Here is a 21,552-nt window from a genome sequence, read left to right as displayed (position 1 = left end):
ACTCATGATGGCAATTGTTCTTGATTCGAATTCTGAAATATTTACTTCGTCTTATTCGGTGAAGGAATTCCAGAAAGCCGTGTTTAGTAGCTCTGCTGTAGTGGCACCGTCACGACTAACATCACCATTGTTAACACGCAGTGAAGATATACCCACGACGAGAACATGGCAAGTGCTACAACCGAATTTCCCAGAAACTTCGCTCAGTGGAGTTGGCGTCAAAATCAGCGAACACATGTCTCGGCTAATCTATAGATATTCTACAATTTTAGAGAAAACGACGGCCACAGTTTTCGAGGTACCTTATGTGCTTTTTAGCGAGTAAGTAATTCAGCCGAAGTGGTAGCCTAGTGTATAGCGTCGCGGCTTCTCACATTTGCACCCCGTGTTCGAAACCCGATTATTGTTATTTTTGTTGTTCATTTATCTACCCTATGTAGGCATAAGATTACTACAAGAATGTTTTCCTATGTATAGTGAAGTAAGTGTCCCGTACCCGTTTAGTTAGTGTGTTGACGAATGAGTAAAAAAAAGAGAAAAAAGAAAAATAAATGAATGAGAAAATTATTTGAAATTGTTTTCGTTGAAATTCTTGAACTGTACCTTGATTCATAATCAAGTGCCAGTTTTCGGAACACTGATCCATTGCGCCTGGTTTGCCGCGTAATTATTGCCAAAGCATGAAATCTTCAGCAGTGCCGACATTCTACCCGAAGGGAGTTTCATGTCAGTGTGGCAAACCTGCTTTTCCGTGATGTTCGTGGTCTTCCGAATTTCTATGTTTCGAGTGTTTCTACAATCACTATTATCTAGGACAGGTACCAAGTCTTCCTGAAGAACAAACAAACGAATTAAATGTAAAAATTAAGTAAGAATTGATATAAGAATTTAAAAAAAGCTCGTAACCTCTGAAAATACCGTACGCACTCACATGGAAGCGACAAAGAAACTAGTATAGGCATGCGTATTCAAACAAAGAGATATGTAAAAAGACACAATACGGCGCTCTGCGGTCATCAACGCTTATATAAGACAACAAGTCTGTGGCGCAGTTGTTAGATCGGTTACTGTTGCCACGATGGCAGGTTATCAAGAGTTAAGTGAGTTTGAACTCGGTGTTATACAGAGCTCGCGAGAAAAATGTATACACACTTTAAGGAACGAAAAGTATTAGTTATATGTTTATTTTACATTTAATAATTGATCACACGTGTTGTACAACCTTCCGTTTAGCACATGGTTACTTTAAGTGTTCAAAATTTTGACCGTTGGCGGCTATACACATAACAGAACGATAGCGGTTGCCGCAACTACGTCAGTCAACGAATTTTACAGTGGATGTCGCTGTAATCTGATGGCGAAGTTCAACCGCGTACGTGGCTTACGTCGATAGACGTTATCCTTCACAGTTCCCCACAAGTAAAAGTCCATAGGTGTTAGATCTGGTGGACGTGAACTCAATGGGCCCTCTTCGTCCAATCCAGTGTCCCGGAAAACTGTCATTCAGGAAAGCTCATATGGCTAGGTGGTAGTGTGTTGGCGCCCCGTCCTGTTCGTAAAAGACTTCATTAGCTACACAAAGCACACGTATACCTGTCAAAATTGATGCACGTAACATTTCTCTAGCGATAGTAGCATCAAAGAATAAGGGTCCTACTAAGCCCCTAGATGATAGTCCACACCACACATGAACCCCTGGTAGACTGACCGTCTTATCCATATAAACATGCGGATTTTCCGGTGCCCAGTACACACTGTTATGCCGATTCACGGTTCGATTAAGTTTAAATTATGCCTCATCACTCCACACTACCTTCGTCACAAATTGTTCGTCATCAGTACCATTTGTTGGTACCATTCGCAAAATTGCATACGGCGATCAAGATCGTCATCATTAATCGCGTGCAGTAATTGTGGAACGTAAACTTTCCACTTTGCAGCTTTCAGAATTCTTCGTACACTTGTATTGTTAACCCCCACTTCACGTGCACGTTGTGCAGCAGACTTTTGTGGAGAATTAACAAACGTTTCCAACACGAGAGCCGACGAAGCAGGACGTGTAGCTGTACACTGTCTTCCTGATCTTCCTTTGTGAATTTCACAAATTGTTCCACGCAATTCAGACTTGTGAATGATGTGTTTAATTGTTAGGTGGTTTGGTAGTTATGTTTCAAACTCCCCCTTCCACTGACGTTGCGCTTCAACGGCTTTATCAAACTTGAAAAACCACTTCACAATGCACTTTCGTTTCTCGAATGTCAAGCATACTCCAGCCATCTTGTTTTCTCAATACGGAGACGAAAGTACTAACATATGTTGAGCCAAAAACCACACTACAACACATTCGTAACTCAAATCGAACGATAGTATCGATATCTCGATAGAGCCTGACGAAGAGAGAATACATTTTTCTGGCGGACTCTGTAGTCGGCGCACAAGCGATGGGACACAGCATCTCCGAGATAGCAATGAAGTGGGGATTTTTCCGTGCAAATATTTTACGAGTATACCGTGAATGTCAAGAATCCGGTAAAACATCAAATCTGCAACATCGCTGCGTCCGCAAAAAGATCCTACAAGAACGGGACCAACGACCACTGAAGAGAATCGTTCAACGTGTCAGAAGTGCAGCCGTTCCGCAGATTGCTGCATATATTAAGGATGGGCCATTAACAAGTATCAGCGTTAGAAACATTCAACGAAATGTTGTGTACCCTTTATGACTGCACTAAAGCTCTACGCCTCGCCTGCGCTCGTTAACACCGACATTGGTCTGTTGATGATTGGAAACATGTTGCCTGCTCCGAAGAGTCTCCTTTCAAATTGTATAGAGCGTATGGACACGTACGGGTATGGAGACAACCTCATGAATCCATGGTCCATACATGTCACCAGGAGACTGTTCAATATGGTGGAGGCTCTGTAACAGGGTGTGGCTTGTGCATTTGGAGTGAAATGGGAGCCCTGATATGTCAAGATATGATTCTGACAGGTGACACGTACGTAGGCTTCCTGTCTGATCACCTGCATCCATTCGTGTCCATTGTGCATTCCGACGGACTTGGGCAATTCGAGCGGGACAATTCGAACCCTATAAATCAAGAATTGTTGCAGAGTGGCTCTAGGAACACTCTTCTGACTTTAAAAACTTCTTCTGGCCGCCAAATTCCCCAGACATGAACAGTGTTGATCATATCTGGGATACCTTGCAATGTGCTGTTCGGAAGATACCTTTACCCCCTCGTATTCTTACGGATTTATGGACAGCCCTGCAGGTTTCATGGTGTCAGTTCCCTCCAGCACTACTTCAGATATTGATCGAGTAAATGCCACGTCGCGTTGTAGCACTTCACGTGTTCGCGGCGTCGTACACGATATTAGGTAGGTGTACCAGTTTCTTTATCTATTCGGTGTATATTGTGTAATAGATGTATGACATTGTGAGACGCAGCTGTAATTTTACAGTCAATATAATATCCTTGAATCCACTAACTTGATAAGAAACATTCGTATAGTAACCTTTTGCGGACGTGGGTAGATTATTGAAAAATGTTAAACGAAATAAATACAAACAATAACCGGATTTCGAACACGGGGCACCAAAGTGGGAGGCTGTGACGCTAGCCACTGTGCCACCATTTTGGCTGAGATTATAGCGCCCTAAATGACGTCAAAATTAGGTCGAAAACTTTGATCGTTGTTTTCTCAGGAACTCTTGAGTATCTATGGAAAACACGCGACACGTATTCGCTTATTTTTACTCTTCCTCCACCGAGCGAAGTTTCTGGGGAATCAGGTTATGGCACTTGTCGTGTTCTCATCATTAACAGTAGTGTTTTAACAGTTACATTAAATATCTCCCATCCGTACTCTGTGTATTAAGACGCTGGCCTCCTCACACTGTGAGTGCGTGTTGAAGCATCCCCAACTCTCTTGTGGTTCCCTTTTTAGGTACTCCACGTCGACGTCTGCTCGTAGATACGTATCGTCGGTAGGTTTTCCGGCTTTACTTCCCGATGTGACAGAGACGACTCTCCGATGAGGTGCGGACCTTGTGTTTTGCTATTACTGCGAGTCTTGTAAATATCGCTTTTATTTAGCAATTTGCCCGGCTAAAACTCTCCTCTTTTATGATTAAGACAGCCTGCGCCACCTTTCGGAGGGAGTGGGGACGTCAAAGAGTCACAAAAGTTCATATTAAGCAGTCCGTAAAACATGTAAACGTTCATTTCAGTTAGCGTGTTAGTTAATGCCTACGGTTTCCGCTAGATGGTGCTGACTTACTGCTGAATAGCTTTGGTTCCGTAAAACCTTCACTAATTAGTACTAGGTAAATGAAATAAGTACAAAACACTTGTATTTCACTTTCACTCTATATTCAAGGATTAAGATGGTGATGGATGATGGCCTATTTTAAAGGTTCCTAGCCTGGAGGAATCTATATAGTCCGCAAATGCCGATATGCACGCGCTCTACGTCCAGATTCGCAACTAACGGCACACTACACTTTCAAAAGACCACACGTTAATATCTGAATACCGGTACCTCTGAATTCACTCGTATCAGCAGATAATTTGAGTTTCTGTCGTCTATATGTCCGTAAAGTTCCAATCCAGCGCTAAAGTCCTAAAATCCTCTTAATACTCCGTTGCTACCAACAGTCAGAGATCGTACACTACATCACTTTTAATCTCCGTAGTATTCTAACAGTTTATCGTGAATCTTAACATGATAAAGTCCAATCTATTGTCTCGCTGACTGACACGGGTTCCCCGCCCTTTAACGAAACAATAAAGGAAAAAAGGGCGGCAATAATCACGATCAGGCCTTTTATAGGTTTTTCATCACAAGAGTTTAACGTCACTGCCTTCTCCATGACGGAGCTTCCGTGGCTTTGCTGTACTTACACGTTAAACTACTTGCTGATATACTATAATTTTGATCTGCAATTACCGAACTCTGATTCTACACTATTTTCCCCTCTAAAATTCAATTCTTAATTTTAAATTATTCTTTCTGTGGTGTCACCGCCAGACACCACACCTGCTAGGTGGTTTTTAAATCGGCCGCGGTCCACTAGTATACGTCGGACCCGCGTGTCGCCACTGTCAGTGATAGCAGACCGAGCGCCGCCACACGGCAGGTCTAGAGAGATTTACTAGCACTCGCCCCAGTTGTACAGCCGACGTTGCTAGGAAAGGTTCACTGAGAATTACGCTCTCAATTGCCGAGACGATAGTTAGCATAGCCTTCAGCTAAGTCAATTGCTACGACCTAGCAAGGCGCCATTTATCCTTTGCTGTGTATCTAATGAAGCATGTACAGTAACAAGACCAATATTCACCAATTGTGGATTAAAGTTAAGTATTCCAGCAGCTACGTACTTTTCTTTATAGCATTCATTACGTATCCTGTTTCAGACCTCACGCCAGCCAGCGTGAGTTTAAGCGCGTGCCTTTCGGTTACCCGTCACTGTGGACTGGCTGTCTTGTCAGTCCACAACACTCTCTACAGCTTTTATCACTGTAAACTGAATCGAGGTGTTACAGTATGTGTTGAGGCGGTCTCACCTGGTAGTAGACGGTGTCGGGCGTGTCCGGTCCCGGCGTCCACTGGACGACCCCCGGCTCGCCCTCGTCGCACTGCAGCGTCAGGGAGCGCTGGTAGGCGCCGAACGACGCGAACTCGTCCGCTGGCGGCTGGTCGGGGTCCGGGGTCCAGTTGCACAGCCGGCCTGTGCCGGTGGGCACCACGTCACCCCGCCGGTTCACCGACACGCCCGCGAAGATGCGCACCTCCTGAAAACGCACATCATCGCTTGTACCATATCCTGCAGCAGGTTTAAAGGAGTGAGCAGCCCGACTGTAATTGTGGAACAGCAGGTACGGTAGTAGACATCAGTATAAAGACATGAATGTTTGCAGGAAAATTGACATTGCCGGTCGGCGTAGTTGTGCAGAATGTACACTACTGGCCATTAAAATTGCTACACCACGAAGATGACGTGCTAAAGACGCGAAATTTAACCGACAGGAAGAAAATGCTGTGACATGCAAATGATTAGCTTTTCAGAGCATTCACTCAAGGTTGGCGCCGGTGGCGACACCTACAACATGCTGACACGAGGAAAGTTTGCTACCGATTTCTCATACACAAACAGCAGTTGACAGGCGTTCCCTGGTGAAACGTTGTTGTTATGTCTCGTGTATGGAGAAGAATACGTACCATCATGTTTCCGACTTTGATAAAGGTATTGATTGTAGCCTATCGGGATTGCAGTATATCGTTTCGCGACATTGGTGCTCGCGTTGGTCGAGATCCAATGACTGTTAGCAGAATATGGAATCGGTGGGCTCAGAAGGGTAATACGGAACGCCGTGCTGTACCCCAACGGCCTCGTATCACTAGCAGTCGAGATGACAGGCATCTTATCCGCATGGCTGTAACGGATCGTGTAGCCACGTCTCGATCCCGGAGTCAACACATGGGGACGTCTGCAAGACAACAACCATCTGCACGAACAGTTCGACGACGTTTGCAGCAGCAGGGACTATCATCTCGGAGGCCATGGCTGCGGTTACCCTTGACGTTGCATCACAGACAGGAGCGGCTGCAATGGTGTACTCAACGACGAACTGGGTGCACGAATAGCAAAACGTCATTTTTTCGGATGAATCCAGGTTCTGTTTACAGCATCATGATGGTCGCATCCGTGTTTGGCGACATCGCACATTGGGGGCGTGTATTCGTCATCGCCATACTGGCGTATCACCCGGCCTGATGGTATGGGGTGCCATTGGTTACAAGTCTCGGTCACCTATTGTTCACACTGACGGTACTTTGAACAGTGGACGCTACATTTCAGATGTGTTACGACCTGTGGCTCTACCCTTCATTCGATCCCTGCGAAACCCTACATTTCAGCAGGATAATGCACGACCACATGTTGCAGGTCCTGTACGGGCCTGCCGGCGGAAGTGGCCGTGCGGTTAAAGGCGCTACGGTCGCAGGTTCGAATCCTGCCTCGGGCATGGATGTTTGTGATGTCCTTCGGTTAGTTAGGTTTAACTAGTTCTAAGTTCTAGGGGACTAATGACCTCAGCAGTTGAGTCCCATAGTGCTCAGAGCCATTTGAACCATTTTTTTGTACGGGCCTTTCTGGATACAGAAAATGTTCGACTGCTGCCCTGGCCAGCACATTCTCCAGATCTCTCACCAAGTGAAAACGTTTGGTCAATGGTGGCCGAGCAACTGGCTCGTCACAATACGCCAGTCACTACTCTTGATGAACTGTGGTATCGTGCTGAAGCTGCATGGGCAGCTGTACCTGTACACGCCATCCAAGCTCTGTTTAACTCAATGCCCTGGCTTATCAAGGCCGTTATTACGGGCAGAGGTGGTTGTTCTGGGTACTGATTTCTCAGGATCTATGCACTCAAATTTCGTGAAAATGTAATCACATGTCAGTTCTAGTGTAATATATTCGTCCAATGCATACCCGTTTATCATCTGCATTTCTTCCTGGTGTATCAATTTTAATGGCCAGTGGTGTAGCTCACCCTGTCCGTCAGGTCGTTAATGTATGGGGTAGTTATAATCAAAGGGCAGCTGCTCACAGAGATCCTGGCCGTTGGACACTGCGTTGTTCGTGGTGAGAGGTAACCCTGTATTTTGTTTTTTTTTTTCGCACAAAAATCGAATGTCCCATGCGTCTAACTCCAACTAGCATTCCGTGTTCAAAGTCTGTTAACTGCCGTCGTGCGGCCGTAATCACGTTTGGAAGCGAAACTCGGTAGATAAAAAGCTAATGCGTTAATTCGGAACTGGTTTACGCTGAAAAAAAAATTATTAGTTTCAGTTTTGATCACCAGGTCCAAATCTGCCGCTGTACACTGTTTGTGTGACGGTATGACATCCACGCTGTCATTTTACGAGGGTGATCCCAAAAGTAAGAAGGTCTCCTATTTTTTTTTGTAAGTACAGAACTCTGTTTTTGTGGCAGTTGGTCACACTGTTATGAAGAGTGCTTCACGCGCTGTGTGGAAACATGCGCACGCCGCGCTCGAGAACTCAGTCTTGGCTTGGCAGTGGCGAGAATGGAGCTCACGTTGTATGTTACCGCCAAGTGCGAACTGCGCTCAGTTATTCCGTTTTTTGAACGCAAAGGGCACTGCGCCGATTGAAATCCATCGCCAATTGACGGAAGTGTATGGTGAGTCGTGCATGGATGTCAAAAATGTTCGTAAGTGGTGTAGAGAGTTTGCAGCTTGTCGGACCGAAATTCATGACGAACAAAGGAGCGGGAGACCGTCAATTGCTGAGGAGACAGTGTTGAAGGTTGAGCAAAGCATGCGTGAAGATGGGCGGATCACCCTGGATGATCTCTGCACGTTGGTTCCTGAGGTTTCGCGAAGCACCGCTCACAGAATTTTAACGGAAGCATTGAACTACCGGAAGGTGTCCGCAAGATGGGTGCTACGCTTGCTGACTGAGGACCCCATGCGGCAACGAGCTGATGCTACCCGCGCATTTCTTCACCACCCTGCAGCCGAACAGGACAACTTTCTGGACTCAAATGTCGCGGGTGACGAAACCTGGGCATACCACTTCACAACGGAGACCAAGCAACAATCACGCCAGTGGCGGCATCCTTCTTCACCAAAGCCGCGGAAATGCAAACACAATCTGCCAGTTAAGTTATGACAACGGTTTTTTGGGATCGGAAAGGGGTATTGTTGGTCGATTTTATGCCCATTGGGACCACAATTAACGCTGACAAACTCTGAAAAAACTCAAACGGGCAATTCAGAACCGGAGAAGAGGAATGTTGAGCAAGGGCGTATACATTCTCCATGACAACGCTCGCCCACACATCGCTCCCCAAACCGTTGCTCTCCTCCAACTGTTTCAATGGAACATGATCACTCACTCACCCTATAGTCCTGACTTGGCGCCTAGGGAATATCACCTGTTCTCTAAGTTGAGAGAACATTTGGCCGGAAAGCGATTCAGCTCCGACGACGAGGTGAAAGAAGAGGTTCATAACTTTCTGAACAGCATGCCGGCGAGCTGGTATGACATGGGCATACAAAAACTGCCACAGCGTCTACAAAAATGCATCGACAGAAATGGTGATTATGTTGAAAAATAGCTAAATGTTCAAGCTGTAAACTGATGTAAATCATTGTAGAAATAAACAGGTCTATGTAGCTATAAAAATAGGAGACCTTACTTTTGGGGTTACCCTCGCACAAGTCATAACGTGAATGAACAGTACGGCTATCGAAAAGAGAGAACGTGCACTATTAGTGTGAATGTTTTATGTGAACTGCTTAAGTTACAGTGCTGCATTGAGAAATTATCACCGACTGAAAGATCTGAGCAGAGGCCCGATGTCATTAAATAGTTTAAAGACGATGATAATGAAATTCAAAAACATGGATGAGATTAGCGTGGCACCTGGAAGAGAAAGGCCTCCTATCCCGGTGGAAGTCATTGACGAGGTTGCTGTTGCTGTAACTGACCATGCAACACATGCCTTAAGTAGTGCTATTGTTCGAGCAGTGTCACGAGAATTGTCCGTTCTATGGTCAACAGTACGGGAAGTTTTGTCGTCTATGTTACTCTGATACCCGTACAAGATACAGACGCTGCAACAACTGAGGTCTCATGATAGGCAGCAACGTTCTCAAGTTGTTCTTCGCTTTCTAGCACGGATCGAAATTGGTGACACGTGGCTGGGCAGTATTCTATGGAATGACGAGGCACGTTTAACACGAAAGGCTATAGTGTACTCGCAGAACAGCCGAATTGGGGGTTATTGTTAACCGCATGTTGTACACGAAGGGCCATCGTACCCGCCGAATGTGACTGTGTGGTGTGGAATCACAAGCACCTTTATTCTCGGTCCGTCAGGGGTACCGTGACGTTTGCACGTTATCGAGACCTCCTTGTATAGAATGTGACTCCTGCTTTGGAAGAGTGCATCTGTGTGGAAACTACTGTTTTCATGAAAAATGGGGCAACACTTCTTGTCGCAGGCCCAGTGAAAGAGCTGCTTAATGCAACCTACCACGAATGTGTTATTTCCACAGGTTTTCCAGATGCATGGCCTAGAAAATCACCTGATTTGATAGAATGTGACTTTTGGCTGGGGGAATATCTAAATGAACACGTTTACCAGGGACACGTTGGGTCTTTCCTGATCTGAAGGTCAGTACACAGGAAACCGTTGTTGAGAGTCCACAGGAGCTGTTGCGAGCAACTGTTTATCACGTCGTTTCACGGATGCAGCATCTCATCGAAGTCTCCGGTTCTCATATTGAACAAATTATGTAATCTGCAATAATAAAATCAACGTTACGCCTTTCTCACTTGTCTGACATTTTTGCCCACGTCTTGTTCCCAATCCATTGCTTTTGGAAACATTTTTATACGTCTTTCTTGCATTCCCAGCACCAGATTTGCCGTTGGTGGCCAAAAGTGGAACTAACTTCCTGTCCAGAGTAAATCGATTCCTCATTAATGCATTAGAATATCTATCTATAAGGTTCGCTACCTTACCATAATTACAGCGCACAATGGACCTCTGTGATTAGCTGCAATTTAATTGTAACCAATGGTACACAGAAAACAAGAGCGGTCGTATAACACTTCCCTGGGACCCTCCTTTGTCTCAGATACACACTCGCTACTTTCTTAAAAAGTCTTCACCAACATATTCCATATGCTTGGATCTTCATTAACACTCTGCAGTAGGGCTCTGTGTCAGTTCTAGGCGCTACAGTCTGGAGCCGCGCGACCGCTACGGTCGCAGGTTCGAATCCTGCCTCGGGCATGGATGTGTGTCATGTCCTAAGGTTAGTTAGGTTTAAGTAGTTCTAAGTTCTAGGGGAATGATGACCTCAGCAGTTAAGTCCCATATTGCTCAGAGCTAGAGAGCTCTGTGTCAAACGCTTCCCGCAAATCTAGGAATGTGGAATCTAACTGTTGCCCTTTAAGCACGCCTCGTGCGAGAAATGGCAGGATCAGTTTTGCACGAGCTATGTTTTTCAATCCGCGATGTTTTGTGGACAGTAGCTTCAATTTTATGGATGGAGGCAAGGCAATAACCCCACGTGTGCATTCTGGACTTTGCCTGCCCGGATTTTTCGAATGCATCAAACAGAAACGCGCAAAATCAGGTCTGTATGGAATCCTGATTCATTACAACTCAACAGCTCACTACATGGCAAGTATTACATTGAGGTGGTGGTGGTGGTGGTGGTGGTTAGTGTTTAACGTCTCGTCGACAACGAGGGCATTAGAGACGGAGCGCAAGCTCGGGTTAGGGAAGGAATGGGGAGGAAATCGGCCGTGCCCTTTCAAAGGAACCATCCCGGCATTTGCCCGAAACGATTTAGGAAAATCACGGAAAACCTAAATCAGGATGGTCGGAGACGGGATTGAACTGTCGTCCTCCCGAATGCGAGTCCAGTGTGTATTACATTGAGGTGACAAAAGCCATGGGATAGCAATATGCATATAGAATGCATGGCGGTAGTATCGCGTAAACGAGGTATAAAATGCAGTGCGTTGGCGGAGCTATCATTTGTACTCGGGTGATTCATGTGAAAAGATTTCCGACGCGATTATGGCCGTACGACGAGAATTAACCACCGTGCTATGTGGCACAGTGGTTAGAACAATGGATTCCCATTCGAGAAGACGACGGTTCAAACCCGCGTCCGGCCAATCTGATTTATGTTTTCCGTGATATCCCTAAATCGCTTCAGGCAAATGCCGGTGTGGAACCTTTGAAAGGACACGGCCGACTTCCTTCCGTAATCCGCTGGAACCAGTAACCTCGCTATTTGCCACCCCCCCCCCCCCCCCTTTCACCGCTCTAACCAATCAGCCGACAAACCAACCAACGGGAATTAACAGGCTCACGGAATGGTAGTTGGACGGATGGGACATTCGATTTCGGAAATCGTTATGGAATTCAATATTCTGAGAGCCACAGTGTCAAGAATCTGCCGAAAATATAAAAACTCAGGGTTTATCTCTCACCACAGACAACGCAGTGTCCGATGCGCATCTCTTAACGACCGTGAGCAGCGGCTTGCGTAGAGTTGTCAGGGCTAACGGACTAGCAACACCACGAGAAATTAACGCAGAAATCAATGTGGAACGTACGACGAACGTATCCTTTAGGACAGTGTGGCGAAATTTAGCGCCGGCCGGTGTGGCCGAGCGGTTCTAGGGGCTTCAGTCTGGAGCCGCGCGACCGCTATAGTCGCAGGTTCGAATCCTGCCTCGGGCATGGATGTGTGTGATGTCCTTGGGTTAGTTACGTTTAAGTAGTTCTAAGTTCTAGAGGACTCATGACCTCAGATGTTTAGTCCCATAGTGCACAGAGCCATTTTTGAAATTTGGCGTTAATGGGCTATGGCAGCAGACGACCGACGCGAGTGCCTTTACTAACAGCACGGCATCGCCTGCAGTGCCTCTACTGTTTTTGTAACAATATCGGTTGGACCCTAGACGACTGGAAAACCGTGACCTGGTCCAGATGAGTCTCGATTTCAGTTGATAAGAGCTGATGGTAGAGTTAGAGTGTGGCTTAGACTCCACGAAGCCAATGGGCGGAAGTTGTCAACAAGGCACTGTGAAAGCTGGTGGTTTCTCCATAATGGTGTTGGCTGTGTTTACACGGGATGGACTGTGTCCTGGTTATGTTCGGTTATTTGGAGACTATTTTCAGCCATTCATGGACTTCATATTACCAAACAACGATAGAATTTTTATGGATGACACTTCATCATGTCAGCCGGCCACACTTGTTCGCCATTGGTTTGAAGAACGATTGTTCTTGTAATTAAAGCGAATTGTAATTAAAACGAATTGTTTGGCAATCCAGATTGCCGACGTGAATACCATTGAACATTTATGGGACATAATCCAAAGGTTAGTGCATGAACAAAATTCTGCACCCGCAACACCTTTGCAATTACAGGCGGCTATAAAGGGAGCATGGCTCAATATTTCTGTTGGTGATTCCAACGCCTTGTTGAGTCCTTGGCACGTGGAGTTGTGACACTACGCCGAAGAAAAGGAGGTCCGGCACGATATTAGGAGGTATTCCACGAATTTTGTCACCTCAGTGTATAGCTGTTTGAGAAATATTGAGTCTAGACACTTCCTAATATACTCCATAGATCTGGTCTCGCATGATGCTTTTTCTCCCTGTTCCCCAAAGTTATTGAAATCATCTGTGCTTCTCGATTTGAGTCTACAGAAACGGCAATCTCTGGGTATGCTAAAGGACAGCTTTTTAAAGCCTACCAGTTAACCTGCACCAAGTTTTTTTATTGGTGGTAGCAATGTATAGAACATCACGGATTGCTTCGAAAAGATATGCCGACTGCGGTGGCGGTGCGGTTCTAGGCGCTTCAGTCCGGAACCGCGAGACTGCAACGGTCGCAGGTTCGAATCCTGCCTCGGGCATGGATGTGTGTGATGTACTTAGGTTAGTTAGGTTTAAGTAGTTCTAAGTTCTAGGGGACTGATGACCTCAGATGTTAAGTCCTATAGTGCTCAGAGCATCGAAAAGATATAAGGATATGAATTTCAAAAGATTATGATTGAAATGGCATTATTAAAATACTCAGTGCATGTCTGCTATTGTCATTTGCGTCGTGTACTCGTATGTGCAAGCATGTCTACGCTGTAGTACATAAGAATAGACTTCCGTAATGGGGAGGGGGAGGGAGAAGAATGAGGGAGCACTTGCCTTGCCTTGGATCTAGGCCACAGACATTTTACTCACTGCATAATTCTCATGCATTTCTGAAAATGATTGCCTGTGGTTCCAGTAAACAGCAAGTATAGTCTGCTGGCATTACGTTGCCTAGCGTGTCCAGAAACAGTGTGTTCTTCGAGATGCTACGTAATTTAGATTTGTTTGTTTGCGTGCTGCTAGAGGGATATTGTGCCATTTCTCAGAGGTAGTTTCGGCGTTTCCGGAACAATGTCACACTAAATCGCTTAAAATTTTCTCTGTCACCTAGTCGCAGATGTCCTTATTGAATTGCGGTAAATAGCCCGTCGAACACAGCGGTACTTGGTGTCAGTCGACGGTTCCCGCAACAACCCTGCCCTCCCTTAAAACCCTAACACAAAAAAGGTTGGAGTGTACTTAGGTGACACCCGTCGCCAGTTCCCAATCAGTTACCGCTACATAGCTTAAGCAGCTCATTTTACACCGAAGCGCCAAAGAAACTGGTATAGACATGCGTATTCAAATACAAAGATATGTAAACAGCCAGAATACGGCGCTGCGGTTGCCAATGCTTTTATAACAAGGGTGTCTGCCGCAGTTGTTAGATCGGTTACTGATGCTACAATGGCAGGTTATCAAGATTTAAGTGAGTCTGAACGTGGTGTTGTTGTCGGCGCACGAGCGGTGGGACACAGCGTCTCCGAAGTGGCGATGAAGTGGGAATTTTCCCATATGACCATTTCACGAGTGTACCGTTAATATCAGGAATCCGGTAAAACATCAAATCTCCGACATCGGTGCGGCCGGAAAAAGATCCTACAAGAACAGGATCAACGACGACTGAAGAGAATCGTTCAACGTGACAGAAGTGCAATACTTCCGCATATTGCTGCAGACTTCAGTGGTGGCTCACCAACAAGTGTCAGCGTGCGAACCATTCAACGAAACATCATCGATATGGGCTTTCGGAGCCGAAGGGATACTCGTGTACCCTTGATGACTGCACGACACAAAGCTTTACGCCTCTTCTGGGTCCATCAAATCAACATTGGACTGTTGATGAGTGGAAACATGTTGCCTGGACAGACGAGTCTCGTTTCAAATTGTATCGAGCGGATGGACGTGTGCGGGTATCGAGATAACCTCATGAATCCATGGACCCTGCGTGTCAGCAGGGGACTGTTCAAGCTGGAGGAGGCTCTGTATTGGTGTGGTGTGTGTGCAGCTGGACTGATATGGACACCTGATACGTCTAGATACGACTCTGACAGGTGACACGTACGTAAGCATCCTGTATGACCACCCACATCCATTCATGTCCATTGTGCATTACGAGGGCCTTGGTCAATTCCAGCAGGACCATGCGACATTCCACGCCTCCAGAATTGCTATAGAGTGGTTTCAGGAACACTCTTCAGAGTTTAAACACTTCCACTGGCCACCAAATTCCCCAGACATGAACATTATTGAGCATATCTGGGATGCCTTGCAACATGCTGTTCAGACGAGATCTTCATCCCCTCGTACTCTTACGGATTTATGGACAGCCGTGCTGGATTCAAATGGTGTCAATTCTCTCCAGCACTACTTCACACTAGTCGAATCCATGCCACATCGTGTTGCGGCACTTCTGCGTGGCACGTGTACCAGTTTCTAAGGCTCTTCAGTGTATGTCGTAACAGCGCTTATAATTACTTTACTTATGAACCCAAACGTGTCTTTCGGTATTAAAACATGTCTTTTTCTCAACTAAAAGTGAAAAACAAAACAGCGGAATGTTTCATCAAGTACGGAGAAAGATAGTCCCCAGGAGTTGGGCCTATTTCTGACTCGATAAGGTGGTAACACCACTCAACATGCAGAGGTGGAATCATAGAACTGTATAGCTCAGCGACAGGGCTGGCCAATGACGTGTCAAACTGGCGTCTGACTAAGGCATAACAAATATTTTTGGAAATTTGTTATTGAATCTTTTCCAACTTTTACTTCAAGTATAAACCAGAACGAAGATACAGACAAGGGGTTTGGCAGCTTATGCTACAAACCTTTGACAAACATTCTCTGCTGGACAGAGAAGAGGAAGGTCCTGCATTCGTTGAGAATGCAACAGATACATGAAGTGAATAACGTCCATGTGGAATTGCAGGCTGTATCACATGCTATGGCCGTGTGTAGTAAGCTGAAGCGTCTTCGACAGCCGGCGGAATACATTCTTCATGGTCAGGCATATGAGCTAATATGGATTTACCTTGATCAGACTTTCTAGTGTTGTGGGTTCCTTCTCAGCAACGCCAAGATTAAGAACAGTGTCTCATTAAATCTTCTTGGGCTATCAGCTGGTGTCGTGTTGTCGCAAGGCTGTCGTTGACAAGGAACGTCTGCCTACCAAGGTACAGTGTATGCGCGAAACCTTCCGCAAGATCGGCTACTCGAGAGACAAAAAAAAGGTGCTTTCTCCAGCCGAGTAAGACGAAGAAAGAAAACAATACAACAGAAGAAACCAAGCGCCTGGTATTGCTTCCGTGCGCAGAGGCGCCCACAGCCAAATAATGGAGAAGCGCAACATAAAAAAATTATTCGCCGCTCAGCGATTAAAATGAAGAATATGCTTGGGTCACTCAAACGAGGGCGCCTGGTGCCTGCGGCTTCAGTGGTGAGCGTGCCAGACGCAGCGATGCGTCTCCCAGCGCTGTTCGGAACATGTGAGAAGCGTTCGCCTCGCCCAAACCGACAAGTCTGTAGTGGCGCAGCCCAGCATCAACAAAGGAGAACATGTTTGTCTCTGAACAGAAAAAAGTGCTGGGGTGCACCAAGGAAGTCTGCGATTCGGTCAGGAAAGAGGCGGTGGAAATATGAGTAGAAGAGTGTGTTGCCCTTGGAGGACAATGTACCTAGGAACACGTGAGATATCGTCGTCAGTGTTCCAATCTTGGAACAGATATCAGAATCACATGAAGGAACGTGCACTAGGGAAGGCCATAAGCAGTTTTCGGTAATTTTTTACTGTTTTTGTTGTTTTGTGACGTGAGGTTCGTAAATGTTACGAGTTCTACATGTTGAAGTGCTGGGTAATATGTTAAAGCTTTTTGGAAGTTATTGGTAATTCTTCAGATCCAGAGTTTTATGGCCAATAAAATTCTGTGTATTTTTAAAACTACACAAATTAGATTAATTGCTGAATGTGGTTCTGCACAACGTGGCACTACACAAAACTGATAGCATAGACACATAGGGAACACACACGACACAGATCTGTAAGTCCACGGTATTGGTGAAAAATTGAGAAAACCGTCCCGAAACGCATATGTTACAAAACGCCACTGTTTCCTGCTCATGTACCCCGACATCAGTATGGGATATGATCACCATGCACACGTACACAGGCCGCACAACTGTTTGGCATACTCTGGATCAGGTGGTCGAGCAGCTGCTGGGGTATAGCCTCCAATTCTTGCACCAGTGCCTGTCGGAGATCCTGAAGTGCCGTAGGGGGTTGAAGACCTGCAGCGATACGTCGACTGAGAGCATCCCAGACGTGCTCGATGGGGTTTAGGTCTGGAGAACAGGCAGGCTACTCCATTTGCCTGATACACTCTGTTTCAAGGTACTCCTGCACGATGGCAGCTCGGTGGGGCCGTGCCTTATCTCCATCAGGAGGGACGTGGGACCCACTGCACCCCTGAAAAGGCGGACATACTGGTACAAAATGACGTCCCGATACACCTGACACCTGTCAAAGACATGCAGGTGTGTACGTGCATCAATCACAATCCCACCCCACACCATCAAACCACGACCTCCATACAGGTCCCTTTCAAGGACAGGAAGGGGTTGGTATCTGGTTCCTGGTTCACGCCAGATGAAAACCCGGCGAGAATCACTGTTCAGACTATACCTGGACTCGTCCGTGAACATAACCTGGGACCACTGTTCCAATGACCATGTACTGTGTTCTTGACACCAGGCTTTAAGGGCTCTCCTGTGACCAGGGGTCAGTGGAAAGCGCCTTGCAGGTCTCTGGGGGAATAAACCATGTCTGTCCAGTCATCTGTAGACTGTGTGTCTGGAGACAACTGTTCCAGTGACTGCGGTAAGGTCCTGAGCAAGGCTACCTGCGGTGCTCTGTGGCCGTCTGCTGGCACTGATGGTGAGATATCTGTCTTCTTGTGGTGTTGTACACTGGAAATCCCGTACTGTAGCACCTGGACACGTTTCCTGTCTGCTGTAATCGTTCCCATAATCTTGAGATCACACTTTGTGGAACACGGAGGAGCCGTACTACGACCTTCTGTGTTTGACCAGCCTCCAGTCGCCCTAGTATTCTACCCCTCATAACGTCATCAGTATGTGTTCTTTGAGCCATTTTCAACACACAGTCACCATTAGCACGTCTGAAAACGTCTGCACACTTACTCGGTGCACCGTACTCTGACATGCACCAACATACCTCTACGTATATGGACTCCTGCCAGCGCCACCGTGCGACGACCGCAGGTCAAATGCACCACATGGTCATACCCCGAGGTGATTTAAACCCGCAAACCGCCCACCAGAGCGTTGTTTCACCATGTATCAGCATTATCCTTACTTTATGAGCATGAGTGTAGTTACGTAACGTGTAGACAGATAAGTCATATTTCGTCAGTCATGCATCATCTTGCACGTTGAAACGGAAGGTATTCTATGATGGAGCGCATGATATTTACAGATGAACTGAGGGATTTTTTTATGTCTAAACAGCTTTCGATTTCTTGTGAATGGAAATTTGTGATACTTGGCAACAATTTCTATTTCAAAATGTTTTAACTTATAACTGACTTCTGATAACATTTCTTCTTAATTTGGTTTCACTTGCGTGCTGTCGATGTGTAGTGGAGTAATAACGTAGCTCACAGACTATTAAATACAGTATTGACAATGTTTTCTTGAGTCCAACACTTTTAAAGTTGAATAGAGTATTTGTTCCTAGGTACCTGACCATGTTGTACCTGGGAGCAGTTTTCACATCTGGAAAAACTTTAGACCTTCAGAGAAATTTTTGCTATTTCAGAAAAAAGATTGTAACACACAGAAAGTGAACGATACCAATTCAAAATTAAATAAGAATATGTATTGAACTTCTGTTACATGGATAGTTAGAGACAAGAACTGGAAAGTGTTTCAAGGTATAGTTCTCTCCCCTTAATGACTATCTCAGCAACCGAGACTGCGGTTTGCAATTGATCTCCTTGTGGAATGCGGCGTTGGCAAAAATACATCAGAAGTGCTCTGATGAAAGCAGCAATGGGCGGAATAGTTAGACAGCAATACGGCGGCCGAACTTCCCCGCAAGGGGCCTCCCGGCCAACAATGCCATACGATCATTTCATTTCATTTCAGTTAGACAGCATCAGGACTCGAACCCCGGTCCGAACTCCCCATCCACCTCACCACCTCCCCCCCTTCCACCCTCCAACCCCCCACCCTCCCTCTCCCCACGTCGGCCGCGACATCTATGTCGGAGGCACAGGACTGCCCCACCTGTTGCGTCCCCGACAAAGGAGTATGTGGTCCAGCGGCTATAAAGGAACGAACTGGACATGAAACCAACTTTCTCGTGAAAATGAGCAGGAAACTCGTCGAAACTTTGCGGCAACACGACGCAATTACTCTTCTAATAACACGGTTTGCAGACACAGAAGCCATATACGGGTTGAAACTTCAAAGACGAGCCGGCCGCGGTGGTCTCGCGGTTAAGGCGCTCAGTCCGGAACCGCGCGACTGCTACGGTCGCAGGTTCGAATCCTGCCTCGGGCATGGATGTGTGTGATGTCCTTAGGTTATGTAGGTTTAAGTAGCTCTAAGTCTAGGGGACTGATGACCTCAGATGTTAATTCCCATAGTGCTTAGAGCTATTTTGAGCAGCACGGCGGTACCAAAACGAGTACTCTCACAGATACCAACCACATCGCACAACACTTCAAGCCCTTTTTGGGCGTTTGTGTGGTCATGGGTCCTTTCAGACAGACGAACGTGCAGGGAGGCGGTGGACTGTGCTTACACCAGATACAGAGGATCGGGTTAGTCTACGGGATATTGAGACGAGCGCTAGTACAAGCTCTAGGCAAGTGGCCAGCCAACTTGGTGTAAACCAAAGTACAATTGTGTGTTTCCTGTATGACATCCCTTACTATCCCTATCACCTGCAACTAGCGCAAGGATTACCAACAGCGAACTGGCTTGAGTGGCCGTGCGGTTCTAGGCGCTACAGTGTGGAGCCGAGCGACCGCTACGGACGCAGGTTCGAATCCTGCCTCGGGTATGGATGTGTGTGATGTCCTTAGGTTAGTTAGGTTTAATTAGTTCTAAGTTAAGTCGCATAGTGCTCAGAGCCATTTGAACCATTACCAACAGCGGATTTTCCTCTACGGGAAGGATTTTGTGATAGTTTTTGCACCGGACCGTCATAATTATGGGATTTCTGCCAGCAGTCTTCTTTACCGACAAAGCAACCTTTACCAGAACTGGCGTTATCAACCTGTATATTCGTCATCTGTGGCCTACGGACACGGTACGTTGTCAGAGGAACTTTCATTCGTCAGCGCCATCTACGGTGGCATCGACGCATTTCTGGAACATATTAATAGGTAGGACCTTTTCTCCTCCAGTTCTAGTCAGGAATCCGTCCCTGTAGTTTGTCGGTTTTAATAATGTTCACCCTGTATTCCACTCGAAGTACCTGCAAAATTGTATCATTGTACGACACATAGTTAAGGGGATACGACTTCATAAACACAAAGCTGCGTGAAAACTAAACCGAAGGGCTAAATTCACTTGAGATACAGGTGAAATATGTTAACTATACGTGACATGTGCGTACGCGGGCAAAGACACGGATAGAAAGTTGCTCCTAAACCTCTTGTTCCATTTAAACCAAGTTTGGTGCACATATTACTAGCTATCTGGAAAGATAATACTGTGGGGATTAAGAACCAGCGAGCCCTTATTCGGGGAGGGGGAGGTGATAACGTGACGGAATAAGGGGGAGGATGAAGTGGACAAACAGAGAGGGAGAAGGAGAAGATGGACAGATAAAGGAAAGAGGAGCAGATGGACAGAGAGATGGAGGATGAAGAGATGAACTGGGCAGAGAGAGGAAGCGGAGGAGATGGAGAGAGAGAGAGGGGTTGGGGCAGATCAACACAGACAGGGGCAGCAGATGAGCACACAACCTTATAGGTGGGGCAACCACAGCTGCGAGTATTCATCTTGGGTATTAACAATCCCCTCAACTGTACTTTGGTCCTCTATTTACCATTACCGGTTTCGTCGCGTTAAAGCCACATCTTCAAGTGACTTATGTATAAAAATCCAGAAGGAATAACAACCCTGACACATACACTAGTATGGTAAATTGTTTGAAGATTTAAAAAAAATATATTAAAAAACTTTTAAATGAGAATATGAAAATGCTGTTACTCACATGATTAAAACATTAGAGCGTAAAAACTCGGACCTTTTTCCCCAACATTCGTTGTCTGTCAAATTCAAAAGACCGTAAAAAGACGGTATGTCATGGATTAAAAACTGCCAAATTCCAATACAGTGGATAGGTCCAAAACAAATCGCATCATAGTGATCTGTTGGTAAGAAGACAACAAATGAATACAATTAAGACCTGATTTTGGACAATAATGAAAAACCAAGAAGTGGTTGCCACAGAGTGGAGGGGTGCTCTACCTAGACAAAATCGTCAAGTAAATAGCTAATGGGGGAAAAACAGAATCTGAGAAACGCACTTACCACTTCTC

At 46.0% G+C, this 21,552-nt stretch overlaps 1 protein-coding gene across 1 annotated transcript in view; it reads right to left on the bottom strand.

The window, feature by feature from the left end:
* LOC124790013 (protein Skeletor, isoforms D/E-like) overlaps positions 1 to 21,552 on the bottom strand; it is a 337,997-nt gene that overhangs the window by 19,171 nt on the left and 297,274 nt on the right. The window contains exon 13 of the mRNA XM_047257562.1: positions 5,571 to 5,798. Within this exon, the coding sequence (XP_047113518.1) occupies positions 5,571 to 5,798 (228 nt within the window). The remainder of the gene's footprint in view (positions 1 to 5,570; positions 5,799 to 21,552) is intronic.

This window comes from Schistocerca piceifrons, chromosome 3, assembly GCF_021461385.2.
Source record: "Schistocerca piceifrons isolate TAMUIC-IGC-003096 chromosome 3, iqSchPice1.1, whole genome shotgun sequence".
NCBI classification, from domain to species: domain Eukaryota; kingdom Metazoa; phylum Arthropoda; class Insecta; order Orthoptera; family Acrididae; genus Schistocerca; species Schistocerca piceifrons.
The sequence above is the reverse complement of the archived record's forward strand: the minus strand, read 5'-3'. Positions and strand labels throughout refer to the sequence as shown.